Here is a 22,516-nt window from a genome sequence, read left to right as displayed (position 1 = left end):
TAGGTAACTCAACTCAAAGGTATATAAGTAGTGGTAGACCCAAGACCAGAACCTAAATGTCCTAAAGTACTGGTGCAGCATTTCATGTTTAGTACACCACTAGGAGTGGAGGTAGAAGGTGAGTCAGGGCCTGTGATTTTTAGATATATACATATATATATATATATATATATATATATATATATACACATATATATATACACATACACTGATATATAAGGAACTTCCAGTGTGGAAACTCCCTCTGCTAACGCAGATCAGTAACTCATTTGTAATTTACAATCTTAGAGAGTAGCCATGATGCCTATTAATGAATATAATGACAAAAAATACAAAAGGCAGTGGGAATGAAAAATTACAAAATGACAAAAGGGAAAAAATAGCAAAGTAAAAAGGATGATTAATGACAAGATCGAATATTGCCCAGGAGATTTAAAGGCATCATTAGCATTAATACTATCTCATATTTAAATAAAACTTTACACTTTACAAAGTACTTTCCTTGAAATAGTCCTATAAACTAGGTTTAATTAAATTCAACACACATTTAATAAGTACTCATTATGTGAGAGGCAAGATGCTAGGGCCCAGGGACACAAAGGCATAAAAATAACAAAATTCCATGACCTGTTGGGGGAGAGTAAACTACAAAACAAGCACATTTTAAAAAATTCAAAATAAATACAAAGTAATGTCATAGTGAGAACAGAAGCCACAAGGGGAATAAGAGCTCTCACAGAACAAGGCATTTAGACTGAGTTCTGAAGAGAGCCAGGAATTCCGAGAGGCATGGATGCAGCTTCTGCAAAGGCATGCAGCAGGATGAGAATTGTTGTATAAAGAGAAGAGGCAAACAGGTCAGTCTCAGTGAACAATAAGCAGGTAAGAGAAAATAATGTAAAATAAGTCTGGAAAGATAGGTTGGAGACAGATTGTAAAAGCTTTTAAATACTAAACAGCAGAATCTATATCTATTTAATCCTAGAGGAAACATGAAGCCACTGAAGCTTCTTGAGCACAGCAGTGAAATCGATATATCTATTCGTTAGAAATATAAAGAGGTAACAGTCTCTACACAGGTTAAGATTCCAAAAAGCTCTGCCAAGTACCCTAGTTAATCCCTTGCAGAGAAAAAAATAATTCCTTTCATCTACTGAATTTCAGTTGGATACAGTTATTTAAGGGGAGAGAACTATTTAGGACAGTACAAATTCTGGGCAGATAGAGATCTACTACTTTATCCAGAAAGAAATTTTAATACAATCAGGTTAGAAATCATACACACTATAAGGAGAATGAAAATAATAATTTTTTTTAGGCAATGCGGGTTAAATGACTTGCCCCCACAGCTAGTGTCAAGTGTTTGGTCTGAGGCCACATTTGAACTCAAGTCCTCCTGACTTCAGGGCCAGTGCTCTATCCACCGAAAATAATAATTTTTAAAGACATATATCTTCTGCCAAACAATTACCTGCAACACCTATCCAATCAATTCTACTAATCTCTATTAGTCATGAAGCCCTAATACCATTGTTTAAGCTTGGTGAAAACTCAGGTCAAACTAACTTTTTCAAGATTTAAATACCAGAGAATAACGGAACAATTCCTAAGTTGTTTTTTTCACCTGTAGACTTTAATAATCTGACAAATTCACTAACTATAGGTGAGACTGTAACTAAGGATATTCTTTTGTTTTCAATGTGGAAAGCATGATTGGTAATATGACAAATAAATTTATAGGTAGCACTGGAGAATGTTATAAGATTATCACTAGGCTAAGACAGGAAATAGCAATGATAAATGATGCCAAGAGGTCATCAAAACCACTAGTGAGAGGCATGAGATCCTATTCCACCATTATACCTAAAATAACATTGCCACCCTAACAGGTTCTGTTATATTATTGAAGGCAGTAAATTATATTAAAGTATTTGTCTGTTCAACAGGATTCTAACACCTTACTATATTTATGGGAAAAAATTGAAGTTATTAGTGCAAATATCACAAAGTTTTGAAAGAAAAAAAGTATCACAATCAGTTTAAGAATGACATAGCATACCTCAACTCTTGCTTTATAAAATTCAATATCATGCAGCCTCTCTTTATATCTGCTGACTTCACTTTCAAGTTTGTCAACTCTGATTGCTTTTTCTCGAAGCGCATCCAATTCATCTCGGTACACTCTGGCTGAGCGAGCATCCGAAAGCAGGTTCATATTCTAATAAATATGTAATACATAAAGTTAGTATTTTTTCATTTTGTATTTCTAGATTCACAATTAAGATAATGCCCCTAAATAAATAATTTAGGGCAAATAATTCTTAGCAAACTATCTTTTCAAAGGAGAATAAAAAGCAAAAATCAATCTTGATTTCTTTCTTACCAATGTTACATTTTGCAATTATAAAATCAACGTGAAACTGTTTCAATAGAAAAATATCAACTGTATCTTAATAACACAAAATCAAGAAGAAATGTGACATAGTGGATAAGAAAATGCTTTGGAGTTAGGAAGACTTAGATTCAAGTCATGCCTCTGATAAATACTGTCTCTATATAATAGAGAGGTAATGGAGTTCTGCACTAGGAGGTCCCATATACTAATGAAATCATGACAGCTATACGTATATATATCCACATATGTATGTATAAGAACATATGTATGTGCATGCATGTATATATATATTAAGATTAGATTATTTTTATAAATGAACTCAACTTTAAAGTGTTGAGTATTGCTGTTTTCATGAATAATTTATCATTTAGGGATAAAACAGGAACTTGATGTGTAATTTCACAAATATAGATAAATGAGGAAACTTTCTTTACCAATTCAGGTCAAGATCTTCTCTGCAACTTTTAGCCTTAGAAACTTACCTACTTAGAAACTTACCTACTTAGAAACTTACCTACAGTGCAAGATTAAATGCTTTGCCCAGGTCACACCACTAGGATGTGTCAGGTGAGATAAGTATAGAACTTTGAATCCAAGTCATTCCAACTCCAAAGACAACTATATATCTACTATACCACATTGCTTCTCATGTTCTACATACACACATCTACACAAGTAGGAAGATAATCAACCAGACTGATATGACATCAGAGGAGATTATAAAGTACAGTGGTGGCCATAGTATAACTAGTAGAACATGAATCATTAGACATTTGGAAGGCTACATGCTGGGGCTGTGCAATAGCAAAGATATGTGGGGTGAAACAAATTTTCCTTGCCCTAGGTTCCTATATTGTACAGATAATTCATAAGTTAGAGTAAACAACTTGAGACCAAAGAATAAACTAAATAGAAAGCTAGAGGTCTTTTTGTTAAAAGGAAAATTTAAAGAATCTAATTTCTAAAAAGAAATATAGTGTGGTAAAGAAAAAGTTATGAGTTTTGCCAGGAAACAGTTCTGAATTAACTTAGGGACAAACAGAATTATGACCTTTGTGAATGATTTTACCAAAACCAAAAATATTTCAGGAATAAAAAGATATATGGTCTTTCCCATTTAATCATTATGATAATATTTGATGCCTAACATACATATCCAACATAGGATCTTTGTAATATAACATTAATATCATCACTTGATAGAAAAATAGTTCAGAATTTCAGAGATGTTCTGTTTTGTCGACCAAAAACCTACCTTATGCACAAAGTCTCAAATCCCATTTTAATGCCTCATAGAGGTGACCTGAGGTCTCAAAGACTATGGCAGTAGGATGAAAGTTTTGTCAGATTTTATCAATATGAAAAGGATTTGTTGAAGAGCTGAGCTAGCAAATGACTATATGTCTATCGTGTGAGGAACAATCCAGCTAAAGATGGAGAGATTCATAACCATAAGGAAGGCCACCAAGCAATACATTCTTTGATCACAGTAGTCCATAAATAAATACAGTCTACTAAAAATAGTTGGAAAAATGAAAGATGTACCTATACCTTTATTTATTTATTTTTGGGTGGGGGGTAGGCGATGGAAGTTAAATGACATGCCCAGGGTCACAACAGCTAGTAAGTGTCTATCCACTGTGCCACATAGCTATCCCTATACCTTTAAAATTATATATCCCTAAACAGAGTATTTGTAGAGAATAACTAATAAGAAGTTAAAAAAAATAACCCAGTTAACTATTAAGAGGATTCTGATAAACAGTAAATAGTATTTATGTTAAAAGTTAAGCAAATGAAAGAGAATGTTAATAAATTAATGATACAAAGATTTAATAATATGTATTATTAGTGGCAAAATGCAGTTTTTATTAATTGTGTTTCCAACCAAAATTTCCAGGCACAAACCTCTTGTTGAAGCCTCTTTAGTTCTGTCTCCATCTGTTCAAGCTCCTGTTTACAATCTAACAGTTGTTCCGTCTTTTCCTCCCTTAAATTGAGGAGAAAAAAGCTATTCAATTCAACAAATATTTATTGTAAAAGGCAGTGTGCTAGGCACTGGGGAAAACAAAGATAAAAAACCAAACAATTCTGCCCTCAAGAAGCTTATTGTATACTTGGTAAATACAATGTATACATGAACAAGTAAGAGTAATATAAACCGTAAAGTGGGGATGGGGGGAAATTTATATTCACAAAGGTACAATATGGCAACCTCATTTGTGTTACATTGGTTCCTAATTTCAGTACTGAATCCAGAAGATGGTAGCCAAAAGTCACTGCTATAGGAGTAATGGCAGAATGTAAAAGCAAAATGAAGAGCTATCATATTTGAAATTCCAATTCTCCTGTCAACTTCACAGATTCTCAAAATATAGTACTAATACCTGGGGGGAGGTGGAGTTGGCTTTAGTTCATGTTTTCTAAGGAGTAATGAAATTTATTTCTTTAATATCTAAAATGTGTGTTGGGCCTTTATTTGGTATGTTTACAGATTGCAATGAACTACACACTAAGTATGATATTCAAATTCATTTCCATCCACCATCATTATTAATGTTGTATTTACATATTGTGAGTAATTTACTGATATTTTATAATGTTGATTTATGAAATGTTAATATTTTGGCAAGTGTGTCTTTTCCACTAGACATAACACTACTCAGATTATTTGATTGTCTTAATCATTACAAGTCCATTTTGTACTAAATCTTTGTTTCTTTTGAAAATGTCCTACAAAGAGTGTGTTATAAATGTTATAAATGATATAACTTATCACCTTCAATTTTTATGAGTTTGATTTAATCAAATATTGCACAAAATTCTCTAGGATTTTAAAGATACCCCTATGGTCAAGTAAAATTTACTTACAAATTAAAACTGAATGTGGTGTAAAATGTTAAACTATTCATAGTCATCACTACAATCCTAATTGCATGCTTTATCTAAAGACTTGAGAGGACTCTACTAAATTATACAGGACATACCAGTGTTCAATGTTTAGGCTATCTATTAACTGCCAATCAAACTAATAACTGCAATCTTTTCACAATTTTCCCAGCACAGCTGTTTGTAGAATATCCTGGGCGTGTCTAATTCAAGAGACACGTAATAATGCAGATATCCACAAATGAAAGCTGCAGCTTTCTGTTTTCTAATTTTCCTATAGACCATGATAGGATTTTCTCTGAATGATTCTACAAAATACTTAATTCAGTCAGTTTCAGACACATTAAGATAATTTGTAGACTGGTCTATAGATTTCAAGTGATGTTCTTCCAATAGAAATTACAGGAGAAAAAAAAACCTCAACTGTAAAAAGAACAGAGCTGCAATGGAAGAGAAGCCTCTCTCCTTTTTGGGTCTCCCTTACACTGCAAGATATGTCTGTATGGTCTTTATACACAAATCAACACAATATATGCACACTTCGAGGATTTAACATACTTTGAGTATACTGACTAAATTTTTGCTTTTTCTTCATTTATTAGTAATTACATTACTAGTTTGAATTAAAATTCAAACAATTATACAACACCTGACAATTATATAACACTTCAGGTTTTGCAAAGTACTTTATACAAATTATCTATTTGATTCTCACAATAACCCAATAAGGTTAACTACTACAAGTATTATTAGCATTCTCTTACAGATAAAGAAACTGAGACTTAGAAAGGGGAAGTGATTTGTCCACGTTCACCCAATCAGTTAATATCAAAAGCAATATTTAAACTCAGGTCTCTCCTGACTTCAATTTAGCACTCTTTTCATAACAAATACACTCCTCATTTAATTAATTATACATGCCCACATACAGAGTTTAAACTTTGCAATAGTAAAGCCAATAAAAGCTGATAATATACCGATTTTCTAACATGAAATGATAAAATACTTGATCTGTATTTCATGAGCCTAAGAGTTTCCAAGCCACAGAAAAGGTCACTTAAAATCAATGTGAACTTACAACTCCTGCCTAAGCCTTCTTATCTTTGCCTTAGCATCTGCCAGTTCTACTGATAAATGTTGTCTACTTTCAGTCCGTTTCATGCCTGGAGAACCACAAGGTGACTGTGCTGATGAGGCGTGAGGTAGAAAATGAATACCATCTCGTTCCTCAGAGAGTTCTATAATGGTCTAAAAAATTAAATGAAAAGATGCATTATCATTTTTGGCATTTATTAAACATCAGACAATTGAAAACAAACCCTAAACATACCACAGCTAAACATTACTAGAACATACCAAAAAGAATTCAAAATTGAATACTATCATAATTTCGCCATTTAGCAATCATTTTGAAAAGATTCTATTGAAAATATATAAAATATAAGCTAGTAATATAACACTAATTAATGGGCTTTTAATTTTTTTGTTGTTCAATTATTACTCCCCAAAATTAAATACAATCAAATTAACCTATTCAAGAAGCACCAACCAAGACAGAAAGGTATTGAGGCTGAAATAGGGAAAAAATACTTACAAGATTACTTTAAAAAAAAAAAAAGATGCATTCAAATCACCAAGCCCTAATGATATTCATTTAAAGTTCAGAAGGTTTCACAAGTCATCACAAAGGGAAGTCATTTAAGTACTTTCTCCAAGCTCTGCCAAAAACTCATTATGCATAATTTTGAACAAGTCAATGAATTCTGTGAATCAATCAATCTACAAGTTTTTATTAAGTGCCTAGTACCAATGCTAAGGAAGGAGAATACAAAGAAAAAGCAAAGCAGCCCCTGTCCTCCAGGAGTTTACATTCTTTAGGGACTAAGTGAAAATAACTAAGTACATACAAGATACATAAAGAGCAGATGCAAAGTAATCTTACTGGGGAAGGCACTAGCCACTGTAGGGACTAAAGAGAAGAAAAAAAAATCCTATGCAAAATATAAGATTTGAGTCTTGAAGAAAGCCAGGGAAACTAAAAGATAGAATTGAGGAAAGGTAGCATTCCAGGCGAGAGGCACAACCATTACCAAGGAAAGAAAGCAGATATAGTGTGTCCTGAATGTATGGAAAGGAGTAGAATATAAGAAGGTCAGAAAAGTATAAAGGCAAGAGGTTATGAATAAATATCTTTAAACACATCATCATCATCATCAGAATAATGATAGCTAGCATTTATAAAATGCTTTAAGATTGACAAATATCTCATTTTATCTTTACCACTTTACAGATGAGAAAACTGGGGCTGAAAAAGACTTGTTCAGAGCCACCTAGCTAGTAAAGTATCTGAAACTGAATATGAACTCAGGCTTTTGTGACTCAAGGCCAGCATTTTCTATCCCCTACACCATCTAGCAGCCAAACAAAAGATGTTATATTTCATCCTAGAGATTCATTTTCCTCCAAGAATTTTTGTGAAGACAAAAGTAAATCATAGATGTAAAAATACTATGAAGAAATTAAAAGTAAACGTACGATGTTGTTACTTTAATATATTATCTTTGAGAACACACTGAACACCACATTCTAGCCAAACTAGATAATTAGCTATACTCCATATACCCTACAGTTCTTTCTTGTCTCACAGTACCTCTGCACATACTTTTCTCTTGAATTACAATGCCCACATATGCTCCCAGAAACTACTTGCTAAATTCTGCCTATCTATCAAAAGCCAGATCATATTTCACTACGTTAGATGAATTCCTTAGAATCTCTGATTTGTCATACCTCTGGTCAAACACTACTGTCTATTAAATCTTTCCTGATTCCCACATAGTTGTTAGTGCCTCTTCTCAGAATTCTCCTGCATTTATATTGCAGAAGCACATATTATCTCCCCTGAAAGAATATAGACTCCTTGAAGGAAGGGACTGTTTCATTTTCCTTTGTACCTACAGTAGCTAATAGTATCTTTCACATAGTAGGCATTTAGTAAACATTTTTTGAGTTCCTCCAGCAACCACCTGTCAAAACAACCTTGTCTTTGTTTTGTGTATCTAAATACACACACACACACACACACACACACACACGTTTAGAATTGCTTCCCTTGATGGAAGTTGCTTGAGGGCAGGGATGGTTCCATTTTTTTACATCTGTTAAAACCCTGATACCTAGCACAATTCCTGGTATATAATAAACGTTTAAAAATGCTTACTGATAGACATGTTCTTTCTTTCTAACTTCCTAGAACACTCTGTACCTTTCTTACGTCTAAATTTCTATATGTATCAGAGTTCTTTGTGCATCTTACTAGATAATATGCCCTGTGAAGGCCAACTGTCTTGTTTATCATTGTATCTCTTCAGTGCCTTGTAGAAAATTTCTGCACATAGTGGGAACTTAATAATGAACTGCATTTAATGAAAATGTAATTTTAAAAATGATACTATAAATCAGATTCATTTTAATTCAATTTAAAAAGCATTTATTATACACCTATAATATGCAAGGACAGCTAGGTGGTGTAGTAGATAGAATGCCAAGCTTGGATTCAGGAAGACTCACCTTCATGAGTTCAAATCTGGTCTCATACACCTACTAGCAGTTTGACCGGGGCAAGTCAACTTGTATGCCTGAGTTTCCTCATCTGTAAAATGAGCAGGAAAAGGGAATGGCAAACCACTCCAGTACCTCTGTCGAGAAAACCCCAAATGGGGTCACAAAGAGTAGGACACGACTGAAGAACAAAAACCTAATGAGCAAGGCACAGTACAGAGGCCTCAGGATGCAATAACAAAATGAAAATCACTCCCTGCCCTCGAGCAGCTTGTATTCTACCACGAAGAAGAAAAGAGTAGAGTAGATAAAAGAAGAAAATAAATAAATAAATATGCATGCATGTAGGTATGTACACACTCACATATGGATGTGTGATACAGTACAAAAAGCAATGGATCTGCAGTCAGAAAAACTCAACTAGAACCCTACTAGCCCATTTAGGACCTGTGTGACTGAGGACAATTCATTTCTTTTGTCCTCAATTTCTTTATCCGTAAAACGGAGACGAAAAGGGGGAGAGTTGGGACTGCAACATCTTAAGGTTCCTTCCAGCTCTAAATATTATGATCCATCCCATAATCCTAAGTTAATATAAGACGCAGTGAGGCATAGTAAAAAAAAAAAAAGCATACTTTAGTAATTTTAAAAAAAATAATCAAATAATAAAATCAGAATCATAAGATTTTAAAGGTTAAAAAAGACCTTACAAATTCCATAGTGGAAAATGAACTGGATCAGGAGACCTGGATTTTAAGTCTCAATTTTACCACATTCTAAGCCAAGTGACTTGCTATGTTAAAGTCATTTTACTCTCCTGCCCCTCAATTTCCATGCTGTAAAACAAAAGAATTTTACTAATATGATCTCTTAAGATCTCTTCTAGTACTAATGTTTTATGTTTCTATAACCTCATCCAATTCTCCCATTTTACAGAAGATGATGCTGATCACTGAGATAAAGATTTGCCCAATGTTATTCAACCATTGTGATAGAATGGAAGCCAAAATTAGGGAACAGTAATTACTACAGTTTGGATAAAACATTAAAGTGCACTAAAGACAAATGATATCAAATAAGGCTAAAAAAGGGGGTTGAAGCCAGTTTGTAGAGGGCCTTAAATAGTTGCTAAGAGTTTGAATTTTATCATAAAGGATGTAAAAACCAACTGAATTTTCTGGATTGATACATATCTAAATATTAGGAAGATTATTTTGGTGGCTATGTAAAGGATAGGCTGGAAAGGCAGAAGCCAGAATCAGGAGATTCCCAGCTCCAAAAACTATATATTTGATCCTAAGCAAGTAACAACTTTTATGAGCTTTAGTTTCTTCTGCAAAATGGAGACTTACACTATCTAATTTCATAGGACTGTTATGAATTAAGTGCTTGCATAAACCTTGAAAGGCTGTATTACCACTGGTAGTAGAAATAATAATAACGATGATGATGACAATGATAACATTAATGCCTTCATTATAGTTAGTGTAATAGTCTATATGTATATACAAATTATCTGTGGTTGGTTTCAAAAGATCAATAACCCACCCAAAATTCAAAGCCAAAAGATACGTGTCAGCTGATTCTGAAAGAGGGCTAATAATAGTACAGATGTCACAGGTGCAGTTTTGAGACATTTAAGCTTAGAGACCTTGCTCTGATGGCTGTGAAAGGCACAGAAAGCACTTGTTCTCAACTGGACAGAGATTCTTGATTCCATCTTACTAATAACAAGCAATTACTGTGAGAAAAGCCCTAGACGGGAGCTCTATCCCAAGATTTTATGACCTTGAGTAGGTCATTTAAACTTCAGTTTCACTATCACTAAAGTGAAAGTGGAACTGGGTTATGAGGAAAATACCACATAAACTATAAAAAGTACAAGGTAAGCTATTTTTTAAACTAAACAGGCATAGTACTATGACCAAAGGTGGAACTTGAAAAGGACATTGGAGATCATCTAGTATACCACTACCAGCTAATAAATGGCAGCAACTCCTGGACTTCTGACCCCATATCCAAATCTTTGCTCTATATTATAGCTACTACTAACCCAAGAAATTGAGAATTACGGAGGAATAAAATATGAAATGAGGAAAGTGCTTCGAATATTGCTGTGCCAGCATTATGATCTGTTCTACAGATATGAGATCTAAGAACAGAATTATATTATTTTACCAGTATTTGGTTGAGAAATAGAGGATAATTATAATAAAAATAATTCTTGTGTTAACTTACTAGCCTTCTCCTATCTCTACTTTTTGATAACTCCCTCCTTCAACTCATAACTCTTAATTGTCTATCTTTTCCAGATTCTACCCATGCAGGATGCTGAAACAGCAGATGGACTTTAAAGAGTATCAGAAAGGGTTAGCTCAACTTTCAGAGTGCACTTTGGTTCTTCCTAGTTTATTAATAACACTCTGCATTTGGATCTTGGGGAACAAAACTAAGGCCCATTTTTAGTCCTGAAGGTTTCAGAGTTATCAGGTCTTGATGGAGGAAAATGGGTTTACCTTTAGGTGTTAGCCTAAAGTTTTATTCAGAGAAGAGAGGATGGAACAAGACCCAAGCAAGGGAATCTGTTTCTAGTATATTTATATTCTAATAATAGTATTTACATGGCACTTTAAGGTTTGCAAAGTACTTTAACAAACATTCTCATTTGATTCCCATAATAACCCCATAAGGTATTCCCATAATAACCCTATAAGGTATATTATTATCCCTATTTTATAAATAATTGGAGGCTGAAGGAAATTAAGTGACTTATTCAGGGTAATACAGATAATAAGTGTCCGAGGTAGAATTTGAACCCAGATCTCCCTAACATCAAGTACAATACTGTTTGTTGGACGACCTACCTACTTACCTTAAATTAATAGGTAGGAGTTATTTTTATTATCTGAAGGTTGTTTACACTTTTAAATTTTCACTGAGACTTGATATAGGAACTAAAGGATACAAGGCTAATGCATTTGACTTAATTCAGTAAGTATTTATTGAGCACCTACTTTGTGTAATGGGTTGTGCTATGTGCTGGGAACATGAGGTTAAAAATCAAGCAGTCTCTGCCCTGAAATAGCTTATATTCTAGTGGAGGATGATGTACAGGCACACAAGTAAACAAAAATATTTTTAAATTTTTATCTGAGTAAATACAGAATATATGCAAAAAAATACAACGTAATTTTAAGAGGTAGAGAACATTAATGAAATAGGGGAGATTGGGAAAGGCCATCTGTAGACTGTGGCACCTGAACTGTGCTTTGAAGGAAGCAAGAGATTCTAGGGAATATCCAAAACTTACTACCTTGTGTTCTTCCCTTATTAAAATGTAAGTTCTTTGAGAGCAAAGCCTGTCTTCACGTTTATATTTGTTTTGCCTGTGCCTGGCACATAAAAATTTCTGACTTGAAAGCTGGCCCTCTATCTACTATATCATACTGCCTTCATTTAAATCATTAAAACAAGCAAGTAGGCACTAAATAATTGATCTTTAAATCATTCATTACAAACATGGGGCAATCTGTGCAAAAGTATAGACAGAAGCAATGAAATACTATATAAAAATAACTAGTAGGCTAGTTTGACTAGAACTGAGAATGTGTCAAAGGATGTAATAAGAAATAAGATCGAAAAGCCAGGTGATTATGGAGGACTTCAAACACTAGAATGAGAATTTTGTGTTTTATACTAGGAGCCACTGAGAATTTCTGAGTAAGGTAACATGGCCAGATTGTGCTCCAGGCAATCAACTTGGCATCTGTGGAGAGAAGATGGACTGGAGATGGGAAAGACTGAAAAGTGGGAGAACAATTAAGAGGATTTCAACAGTCTAGTATATATCTTCTTTGTATATACCTGTTTTCATGTTGCTTCCCTATTAGACCATGATCTCCTTGAGAGCAAGGGCTGTCTTTTTGCCTTTCTTTGTATCTCCCAGCACTGAGCACAGTGCTTGGAACACAGGAGGCACTGAAATGTTTACTAACTAAATTAGGGTAGAGGATATAGAAATGGAGAGAGAGGGATGGATGAGAAAGATGTGATGGAACTAAGAAGACTTTACGACTGGATGAGTATGTGTTGAATATGGCAGAAGGATGCATCAAGGATGACTCTCAGCTTGTGAGCCTAAGTGACTGGAAAAACAATGGCGCCCATAATAAAAACAAGGAAGTAAGGAGAAGCGATAGGAATTGGGAAGGGATAAAATTATTTCAAATTTGGATATACTGAAGTATACTATTTTATCCCAAACATTCCTTCCACCCTGACACATATATATTCCATTTTGACTATTTTATTACAAGCTATATAAGTATGAGCTGAAACAGTTTTTATATGTGTACTTATCAAGGAGAAACAAAAGCATGACAAATATAGCAGGAATGATGCATGCATCATTACAGTAGGAATCATGTAGCATGATTTATTCAAACTTTTCAAAAATAATGAATATAGAACAGAAGGACTTGGCAAAAAGAGAAAGCAAAGAAAGTATGACAGAGAAGGTAATAGAATAATATCTAATTTAGGAAAGGGATTGAAACGCAAAGCAAATGAGAGAATCAAATATAATTAAGATACATATTTTTGAGCCTTGTTTCCCCACAGCTCTCTCTTCTTTCTAGTCCCTCTTAACTGCACTGACTCTTTTCAAATTTGGTCTTAGCTCTAAAATTACCCTTTATGCCCCACCCACACCATCTCTTCTTCAGGTGCCTAGAAATAACAGAAAAGAACCTTTAAAAGTGAACTCGTGTGCATGTTATGTTCACAGTGTGAATTTTCCCTGTATGGTCTTTTTCCCCCCATCATGAGATCAACTACACAAATAAATAATAGCCTGAGTTGTCTGGTTCAGCTGCTAAAAAATTATTTTTGCCAACCACATGCATTTTTCTAATGGCCAAAATGGCCAAATGCCTTCACATGACACACAGAGAGCGTTAAGTATATTTTCTCTCATGCTGGAAAACAAAGTCGACCTAAAGTCATTTTTTTGGCATAACTTTTCATTCACTGCTAGAATGTGAGAACTTCTAAGACGGATGTTTTATCCAGAACACCTGTTACTCTCCTTGATCTTATTTTTCCACTCTTTAAATATGGCAATAAAACCAAGAAATTAACCTTAAGCACATCCTTATGCTGCTAGTCCATTTTTTTTCACCTGCATCAAACACATTTTCAGTCTCACACTTCTGTAGTGAGTCACAGTCGTGAGGATAAGACTTACAAAAAACCACAGAGGAACAATAAGAATTTTTTTAAAAAGGAAATTTATATCTACAATTTGTTTCTTTGCAAGTTGGGACTTCCATATTGCTCTAGAATGGTTCCCGTACCCCACATAAATTTGGAAATATAATACTTTAAGAATAGTTCCTGAGAAGAAGAATATTTTTAAAACCACCTGAGTTATTAAGACTGTTTTACTTTTAAGTTAAAAATAAGTTAACAAACACAGCAACAAAAAATAAAATACCTACCTCTGTGTGTTCATCTCTCTCATCTATAAGTCTTTTTAAATGTAATGCCATATTTTTCAAGAGTGGCTCAAGGTCCTCCTGAGAAATATCAGTCACTTCCATCCACTGGAGATCAAATACGTTTTCCTGATTGTGCGTTACCTTTGCAAAGCAAAAAATAATTTTAAAATGTAGTATTTAATGCTAAACTCTTGAATAAGAAAATAGTGGACAAATGTACCAAGCACCAAAGACCAGAAATCAGGAAAAGGAAAAATTGGGAAAAACTGTTTTTAAATTTAATTATTTATCTCAAATTCAGATTTGCCTTCCATGTATCAATTGACAACAAAATAGCTAATACATAAGAATCAATTTAATTTTGCTACAGTATTAGCTCAAACAAACAACTAGTCTAATAAAAATAAAATCAGCAAATCTAGTGGACCTGAATATATTTGAAACGCACACGTGAAAAGGTCACTATAAATACATGATTTCAACTGAGTCTGTTTTTAAAATAAATTTTTAAGGGTTTACTTTACAAATTACATTCATAACATCTCTGTTGAAAGTGATCACACTAATATTCAAAAGTAAAAAGTTGCAAATCTTCTACAATAAATTATGGTATTCCATTTGAAAAGCTAGACTTTTATGAAGAGCATAAAGAACCCTAAAGAACTTATGCAATATAACAGCATTTTAAATTTTAATTTAATTTTTTTTGAATCAGAGATTTCCTTGGTATAGGGAATTCCTGATGAGGAAAATCCTAGAAATGTTCATTAGTTCCTGCAACTTGGGAGTCCTAGAAAGTCACATGAGTAATTGAGAGGTTATTATGAACTACTAAAGAATAGAGGCTGTCTTGCCTATTTGTGAATTCAAAATCCAGCACACTTAGCACAATACTTTGCACGCAGTGCCCATATATTACATGCTTCTTCATTCAGTCAGTCGTTCATTTCATTCACGTTAGGATCGCAAAGCTAGTACAGACTAGAACCCAGATTTCCCTGAGTCAGAGGCCAGGACCTATCCACTACACCATGATGTTTCTTATCACTTGCATTTTTAAAAAATGAAAGCTTAACCAAAATCTGTAACATCAACCAGTTTCACTTTGGGAAAATGAAAATAGGAGGTATATAGGATGGTAAAACACAAAGACCTAATGACCTGGTATTTTAGAATTCAGTTTTTTTTTTCTTTCTTCTTCTTCTTTTTTTTTTTTGGTGAGGCAATTGGGATTAAGTAACTTGCCCAGAGTCACAAAGCTAGTGAGTGTTATATGTCTGAGGCCAAATTTGAACTCAGGTCCTCCTGACTCCAAGACCAGTGATCTATCCACTCCACCACCTAGCTGCCCCTAGACTTCAGTTTTGACAGCAAAATTTACCATCTTTCCTTTTCACAATTAAGGACAAGATCATTATAAAGGAATACATGATTTTTACATTTTCTGGAAAATGTATACTAATTTTAACTGTCACTTTTATACACGTATACACCATATTATCACATGGATAAGAAATGTAGGAGATGCTTTTATAATTATTCATCAATAAGTAATAGATCAGGTAGGTGTGGAATGCTCAGTATCTTTAAAAAACTGTCTGCTCTTTAGTATAATGGTTCAAATTTAGGACACATTTTCCCCCCAAAGTAGACAAAGTATAAACTATTTTCTTGCTCTTAGTACTACTAAAAGTAGAGAAGTTAAGATTTGAGATGCCTCAGAAATTTTAGGATGCACTTGAGCAATTTTTAGAAAATAATCACTCACCATCCTTAACAAGTGGCACTGCTCAAATTATTCATTATGAGGTAAGTCTTATATTGAACGTGTATTTTAAATTATAAAAATAAAGGTGGCTGTATCATGTAAAATAGCAGTCAGGGGTTAAGACAAAATTATGACAAAAATTTCAAAAGAGTAGTTGAAACGTTGAAAAGCAATAAATCAATGATTTCATGAACTATACTTAATTATGATGTACAGGGAGGTAGGAAAGATAGTGTTGATGAAAACAAAGGGTTAGAAATCAGATAAATGCTAAATGCTTTTTTCATATTAAAAGCATTTAAAGTCTAAACATTGGGGCAGCTAGGTGGCACAGTGGATAGAGCACCAGCCCTGGAGTCAGGAGGACCTGAGTTCAAATCTGGTCACTTGACACTAGTTGTGTGACCCTGGGCAAGTCATTCAACCCCATTGCCTCACCAAAAAAAAAAAAAAAAGTCTAAATATTACTGACATGAAGTTGTTAAGTGTGTATCTTCATTTGTAAAACAAATAGAAATACCTGGTAGCTGAGAAGTCATTCAACTTAAAGCCTAAAAAAACTCAACTGAATTAAAAGCAAACATGGAGCACATTAAAGCAAGACTGGCTGGTACTAAAGATTTGTGTGAACAAATGCTATCTAATTTAGAATTGATATACATAAAATATGTGTTATGGATATATTGTTTATACTGTTATTTTTATATATTTACATATTTATATATTTACCAGAATTTATAGATATTACCAGAAATTACTAAATTAGCGGATAATGGCAGCAAAAAGTGAAAACAGCATTAAATAAACAGTATTGAAATGGAAACTAGTGAAAAATGCTTATAATTCAAAATAAACATTATGTAATGACACCAGTGTTTGTATTGTTATTTCAGACGCTTTTTAAAATCAAAGAGAAGTCATGATTCTTATTAAAATTACAGAAATCAGCATGAGTGCTTTTAACATTATGGACAAATAGTTGAATTTTAATTTGTGAAATACATTGAATTACAAGGCATTATTGTGTTAGGTTTCAATGTAATCTGAAAAGTACATGATGAATTTGTTGAAACTGACTTCCAAAAAGCTATTTATAAAGTGTTCACAGGTATACCTGTGACCTCACACTTTTCCATGGCAACTCTACTTTGGAAGTGTTGAGAAAATTATTCTTTGCTCTTTTTAATTTTGGATGTTCCACTACAGCGTTTAACCTATTTTCTTAGCTGCACTATATTTTTCTCCGTCATGTTTGTAAGTAGTTTAATGTACACCGTATTAAATTTTTTCTTTTCCTGTAGGTAAGTTGAACAGAATAATGTACTGATCAACTGATGTACCTCTCAAAATACCAATTTCTTTAATTTCTTAAATTTTTCTTTAACTTTCTTAATTAATTACCATCCACAGAACTCAGCACTCTTGTAAAAAACAGTATCATCAAAAGTAAATATTAGTGTCTAGAAATTATATGTCTTATTGGTAAATATTTCCTTTACATGTTTGCTTGCCTCTGCCAACTTTATATGATTTACAGAACATTTTCAATAATCACCGATATCTGAGTAAATATTTAAATCTGAGTTGTGTATAATAAAAGCTGTAACTTAATATTAAAAGAACAGTAAAAAAAAAAAAGTAGACTCCTACTTCTATATATATATATCATATACTATATGATTTACATTTACATTTATACTTCAAGCATATACCACAAATATTAATTATCTTTCTAATGCTATGAGGTTCTTAAAATCAGAAGCATTCCATTATGGGTAATGTTGCTATGAGCAAATTTTTTTTTCATTTTTCATGGTCTTCAAAAATACAGATTCTTTTCCTTTCTCTTTCATGACTTTTAGTGCTCTTCATATTGAAAAATAGACATATTACCCACATACTTGACCTTGTTAACTAAGATAATCATTGTGATTTTTCCCAAAAGTAAAGAAGGTTCTAAAAACTTCATGTTAAAAATGAATGACAGTCATTCAACAAAATAAACTGCATGAAGAAATACAAAACTAAGCTAATTACCTCTTGAATGTGTGCGGCAACTGCTGCTTTGGTGTCAAAATCTAAACCTTGGATTCGTTCAATGAATTCTTCTTTCTTCTGACACTAAAATAAATGAATAAATGTTCATACCTTTAAAGTATTCTTCAATGTCGTTATAAACTAAGCACTAGCAAGATGATTTAATTTAGAGCGGTAGTGTGAGATTTGTCTCACTGAATATTGATGAATGGTTTGGTATACTTACCTAATAAAGAAGCATTTAGAAATGCAGTACTTTATAAAAGTACAGGATATAAAAATATATTGAGAAAAAAAAAACAAACACACAACTTTCATTAGGAAAATTCCAAAGTGGGCAGTCTTTACACAACCCTTCTGGTGAGGTCAGTATAACATTATTATCTTAACTTCGCAAACAGAAAAGTAGAGACACAAGAACTTGTTTCAGAGCAGAGAAATTACTTGCCAAAAAACACAGTGAGTCAGTGGCAGAGCTCGGAACCGAGCCAAGATGCCTGACTTTCAGTCACTGGCTATAACCAACAATGTAGCTTTTCTTCTCAGAATTTTTTAAAAAATCTTTACTTCAGGCCTGTAATCCACAGTAATATTTTAAGTTACCATATTTTATTCATATCAGAAAGAAATCACATACCTACTTGTGGCATAGTTTAACACTAACATAGCGAACAAAATTAACGCTACCTTATTTTTAACACCAGTAAATTACTGAAGGTAAATATTTTAAAACTCAACTTTATTTTAAAGTCCACATTCTCTTTCTCATGCCTCCTTCTTTGCTCACCCCAAAAGAAAAACTAATCATTATAAACATGTGGAGTTACAGAAAAAAAAATTCCTGCACTGGTCATATTCACTTTGCATCAGTTCATACAAGAATTCCTATGTTTCTCTCCATCATTTCCTAGATTATAATACATACTGTAACTGTATCAATTGGTCACTCCCCAACTTACGGACACCGCAGAGCTTCTAATTCTTTGTTGCTGAAAAAAGAGCTAAGAAAATTTTTATATGTGGGTCCTTCCTTTTCCTCTTTTTTTGATCTCTATCGGGGTGTAGAACTAGTAGCAGTATTGCTAAGTCAAAGAGTACGTATAGTTTAATAGTTTTGGGGGACATAGTTCAAAACTGCTTTCCAGAATAACTGAACTAGGTCATAGTTCTACCAACAATGTACCTGTTTGTCCACAGCCCTTTCAGCATTCTGCATTTTCCTTTTTTGCCATCTGTGCCAATCTGATGGGTGTGAAGTGTTATCTCATAGTTTTTTTTAGCGAGCATTTCTCCAATACATCCCTAACCTACTCCTTTGTGGAAGCTGAAGGTCCACAGGTGTTACACAATACATGTCTTCAGGTATTTTCAATGTATTGATCAGTTATGCTGACTTTCTTTTTCCTCTCTAAAAAATACTATTTGTCATATGGGATGGCTCTCTGGGAGCAAATAGTATGGCAATGTAATAAATAGAAAATATCAATAAAAACTTTTTTAAAATTTGCATTTCTCCAATTATTAGTACCTTAGAACATTGTTTTATATGGCTATCGATAGCTTGGATTTCTTATGAAAACTGCCTGTTCATATTCTTGGACCATTTATTTGGGCAATGACTTTTATTCTTATAAATTTGAATTGTATCTCAGAAATGATACCTTTATTAGAGAAACTTGATGCAAAGATTTTTCCCCCAGTTTCCAACTTCTCTTCTAATATTGGTTGCAATGGCTTTGCTTGTGCAAAACTTCTAAAATTTTATTTGGTAATGAACTCTTTCCTATCCACAGATTTGGCAAATAACTTCTTCTATGCTCTTATAATTTGTCTGATGTTACAGTACCTGTCTAAATCATATACCTATTTGGAGCTTGTCTTGGTATATAGTATGAGAAGTTGGTTACTACCTCGTTTCTGCCAGACTGCTTTTCAGTTTTCCCAAAAGTTTTTGTTGGGTAGTTAGTTCTTACTCCAACGGCTGGGATCTTTTGTTTTTATCAAGCACTAGGCTACTTTGCTTGTTTGCTTTCATATATTTTGTAACTATCTGTTCTACTCACCAAATGCTCTGTTTCTTAACCAGTACCAAGTAGTTTTGATGATTAACGCTTTGTAGTTTGAGATCTGGCGCTATGCCACCTTCCTTCATATTTTTCCCCATTAATTTCCTTGTTATTCTTGACTTTTTGTTCCTCCAGATGAATTGTGTTGTTTTTTCCCCCCAGCTCTGTAAAGTAGTTCTTTGGTAGTTTGATTAGTATGGCACTGAATAAGGAAATTAACTTAAGAAGAATTATTTTTATTATATTAGCTCAACCTATCAATAAGCAATTAATGTTTCCAATTATTTAGATCTATCTTTGTATAAAGACTGTTTTGTAATTATGCCAATCAGTCAGTCTTGAAAGCTTGGTGTCATTCCTGATTCCTCACACTCTGTCATCACCAACCCTACATCCAATTTGTGGCCAAAACTTGTCAACTTAACTTTTTAAATGCATTTTTTTTTGGTGAGGCAATTGGGGTTAAGTGACTTGCCCAGAGTTAAACAACTAGTGAATATTACGTGTCTGAGGCCAGGTCTGAACTCAGGTCTTCCTGACTCCAGGGCCGGTGTTCTATCCACTGCGCCACCTAACTGCCCCCTCAACTTTACTTCTGTAACATCTCCTGCATACGTTCCCTTCTCTCTTCTGACACTGCCACCATCCTGGTGCAGACTTTCATCATCATCTCGCACCTGGACTATTATAGTCCTATAATATAATAGCCTATAAAACTATAATAACCTACTGGTGGGTCTCCCTGACACAAGCCTCTACCCCTTCTTGTCCATCCTCCATTCCTCTGTTAAAGTGATCTTCCTAAAACACAGATCTGGCTGTATCACCCCTTTGCTCAATAAACTGTGGTGACTCCCTATCATCTCCAGGATCAAATATAAAATCCTCTATAACATCCTGTGTTTGGAGTTCAAGGGCCCACATAGCCTCAATCTTTCCAGTTTTCTTATTCCTTACTTTTCCTTCACTCCCTACTTCCTATCATCTGCGATCTAATGACACTGGCATCCTTGCCAAAACTCCATCTCCCAGCTCCTGACAATTTCACGGGATGTCTCCCATATATAGAATGTTCTTCCTCATCTCCAACTCCTGAATTCCCTGATTTCTCTTAGGCTGCAGCTAAAATCCTAGCTTCTCCACGAAGCCCTTCCTAATCCCTTTCAGCTGTAGTTCCTTCCCTCTTGATTATTTCAATTTATCCTGTATATAATTTGTTTGTACTCCACTGTTTACATGTTGTCTTCTTCATTAGACTGTGGTCTCCTGGAAAGCAAAGAGTTGTTTTTACTGTTTTTTTGCATTCTCATCGCTCAGCACAATACCTGGCACATAGTAGGAGCTTAATAAAAGTTTAAAGATGGACTGACACAGTTCCTATGTGTGTGTTGGTGGATAGACTCCCAAATATTTTGTACTATATGTAGTTATTTTAAATGGAATTTCTCTTTCTAGCTCTTCCTGATGGATTTTTTGGTAATATACAGAAATGCGGATGATTTACATGAGTTTAATTTTGTATCCTGCAACTTTGCCAAAGTTGTTAATTGTTTCAGTTAGGTTTTTAGTTGACTTTCTTCCTTTCCTCTGCAAAAAGTGGTAATTCTCTTTCCTCTTTGCCTACACTTAGTCCCTCTGAGTAAATATTAAGAATATATACAGGGGTACATATGTATACTCACTGAATTACAGACATCTAATCCTGGAAAGAATAATGGATTTAGAGTCATGGTACCTCAGTGAAAAGGAAGCTTGGCTACCAATCAGTGGGGCCTAAATCAAATCACCTAAGCTTGCTGGGCCTTGGCTCTTTATCCTTATGTATAATGTACCCCTCTTATAAGTTAGGCAAGTCGTAGAACATAAAGGCTAAGACAAAAACAATGAGACTTAAGTATCTGAGGTATTCCACACCATTTGCAGATGAGGTCCTCTGAGTAATTCAACTACACATGAAAAGGATGGGCTATAACTCTGCCACTTCTTGCCTGAGAGAACAAACCACAGAATCGAGGAACTAAGGCAGAACCCTTGAGATGAAAACCCCAGGGCAAAAGTCTCTTTCCTTTCTGAAAGAATAGTAGCATCCAGTATAGTAACTGTCATCCAAATCAGAGGCTGGAAGTAGTAGAGATTATAGCTGCTCATCCAAGTGAGTCTAGGAAATCTAGCATATAAACTAATCTTGCAGAGACCCATCCATCACTAATACTATACCTTGCAATGAATTTTTAAAGAACTCTCCAGAAACAGAAAGGACCAACTACATATACACACACATGTGGCTCACTACCCTTGTGCT

At 34.0% G+C, this 22,516-nt stretch overlaps 1 protein-coding gene across 10 annotated transcripts in view; it reads right to left on the bottom strand.

The window, feature by feature from the left end:
* The window catches only part of CCDC88A (coiled-coil domain containing 88A), a 172,798-nt gene that overhangs the window by 84,119 nt on the left and 66,163 nt on the right, over positions 1-22,516 (bottom strand). For all 10 annotated transcript variants that reach the window (XM_027865057.1, XM_027865058.1, XM_027865060.1 and 7 more), the window contains exons 6-10: positions 18,149-18,232; positions 14,344-14,484; positions 6,363-6,532; positions 4,304-4,385; positions 2,060-2,218 (exon numbers count right to left, since the gene is read on the bottom strand). In XM_027865057.1, coding sequence (XP_027720858.1) covers positions 2,060-2,218; positions 4,304-4,385; positions 6,363-6,532; positions 14,344-14,484; positions 18,149-18,232 — 636 coding nt within the window. The remainder of the gene's footprint in view (positions 1-2,059; positions 2,219-4,303; positions 4,386-6,362; positions 6,533-14,343; positions 14,485-18,148; positions 18,233-22,516) is intronic.

The sequence above is a fragment of the Vombatus ursinus genome, unplaced genomic scaffold (assembly GCF_900497805.2).
Source record: "Vombatus ursinus unplaced genomic scaffold, bare-nosed wombat genome assembly UNPS02014778.1, whole genome shotgun sequence".
In the NCBI taxonomy this organism is placed as follows: Eukaryota; Metazoa; Chordata; class Mammalia; order Diprotodontia; family Vombatidae; genus Vombatus; species Vombatus ursinus.
Note: the sequence above shows the minus strand (reverse complement) of the source record. Positions and strands in the feature narration are given on the sequence as shown.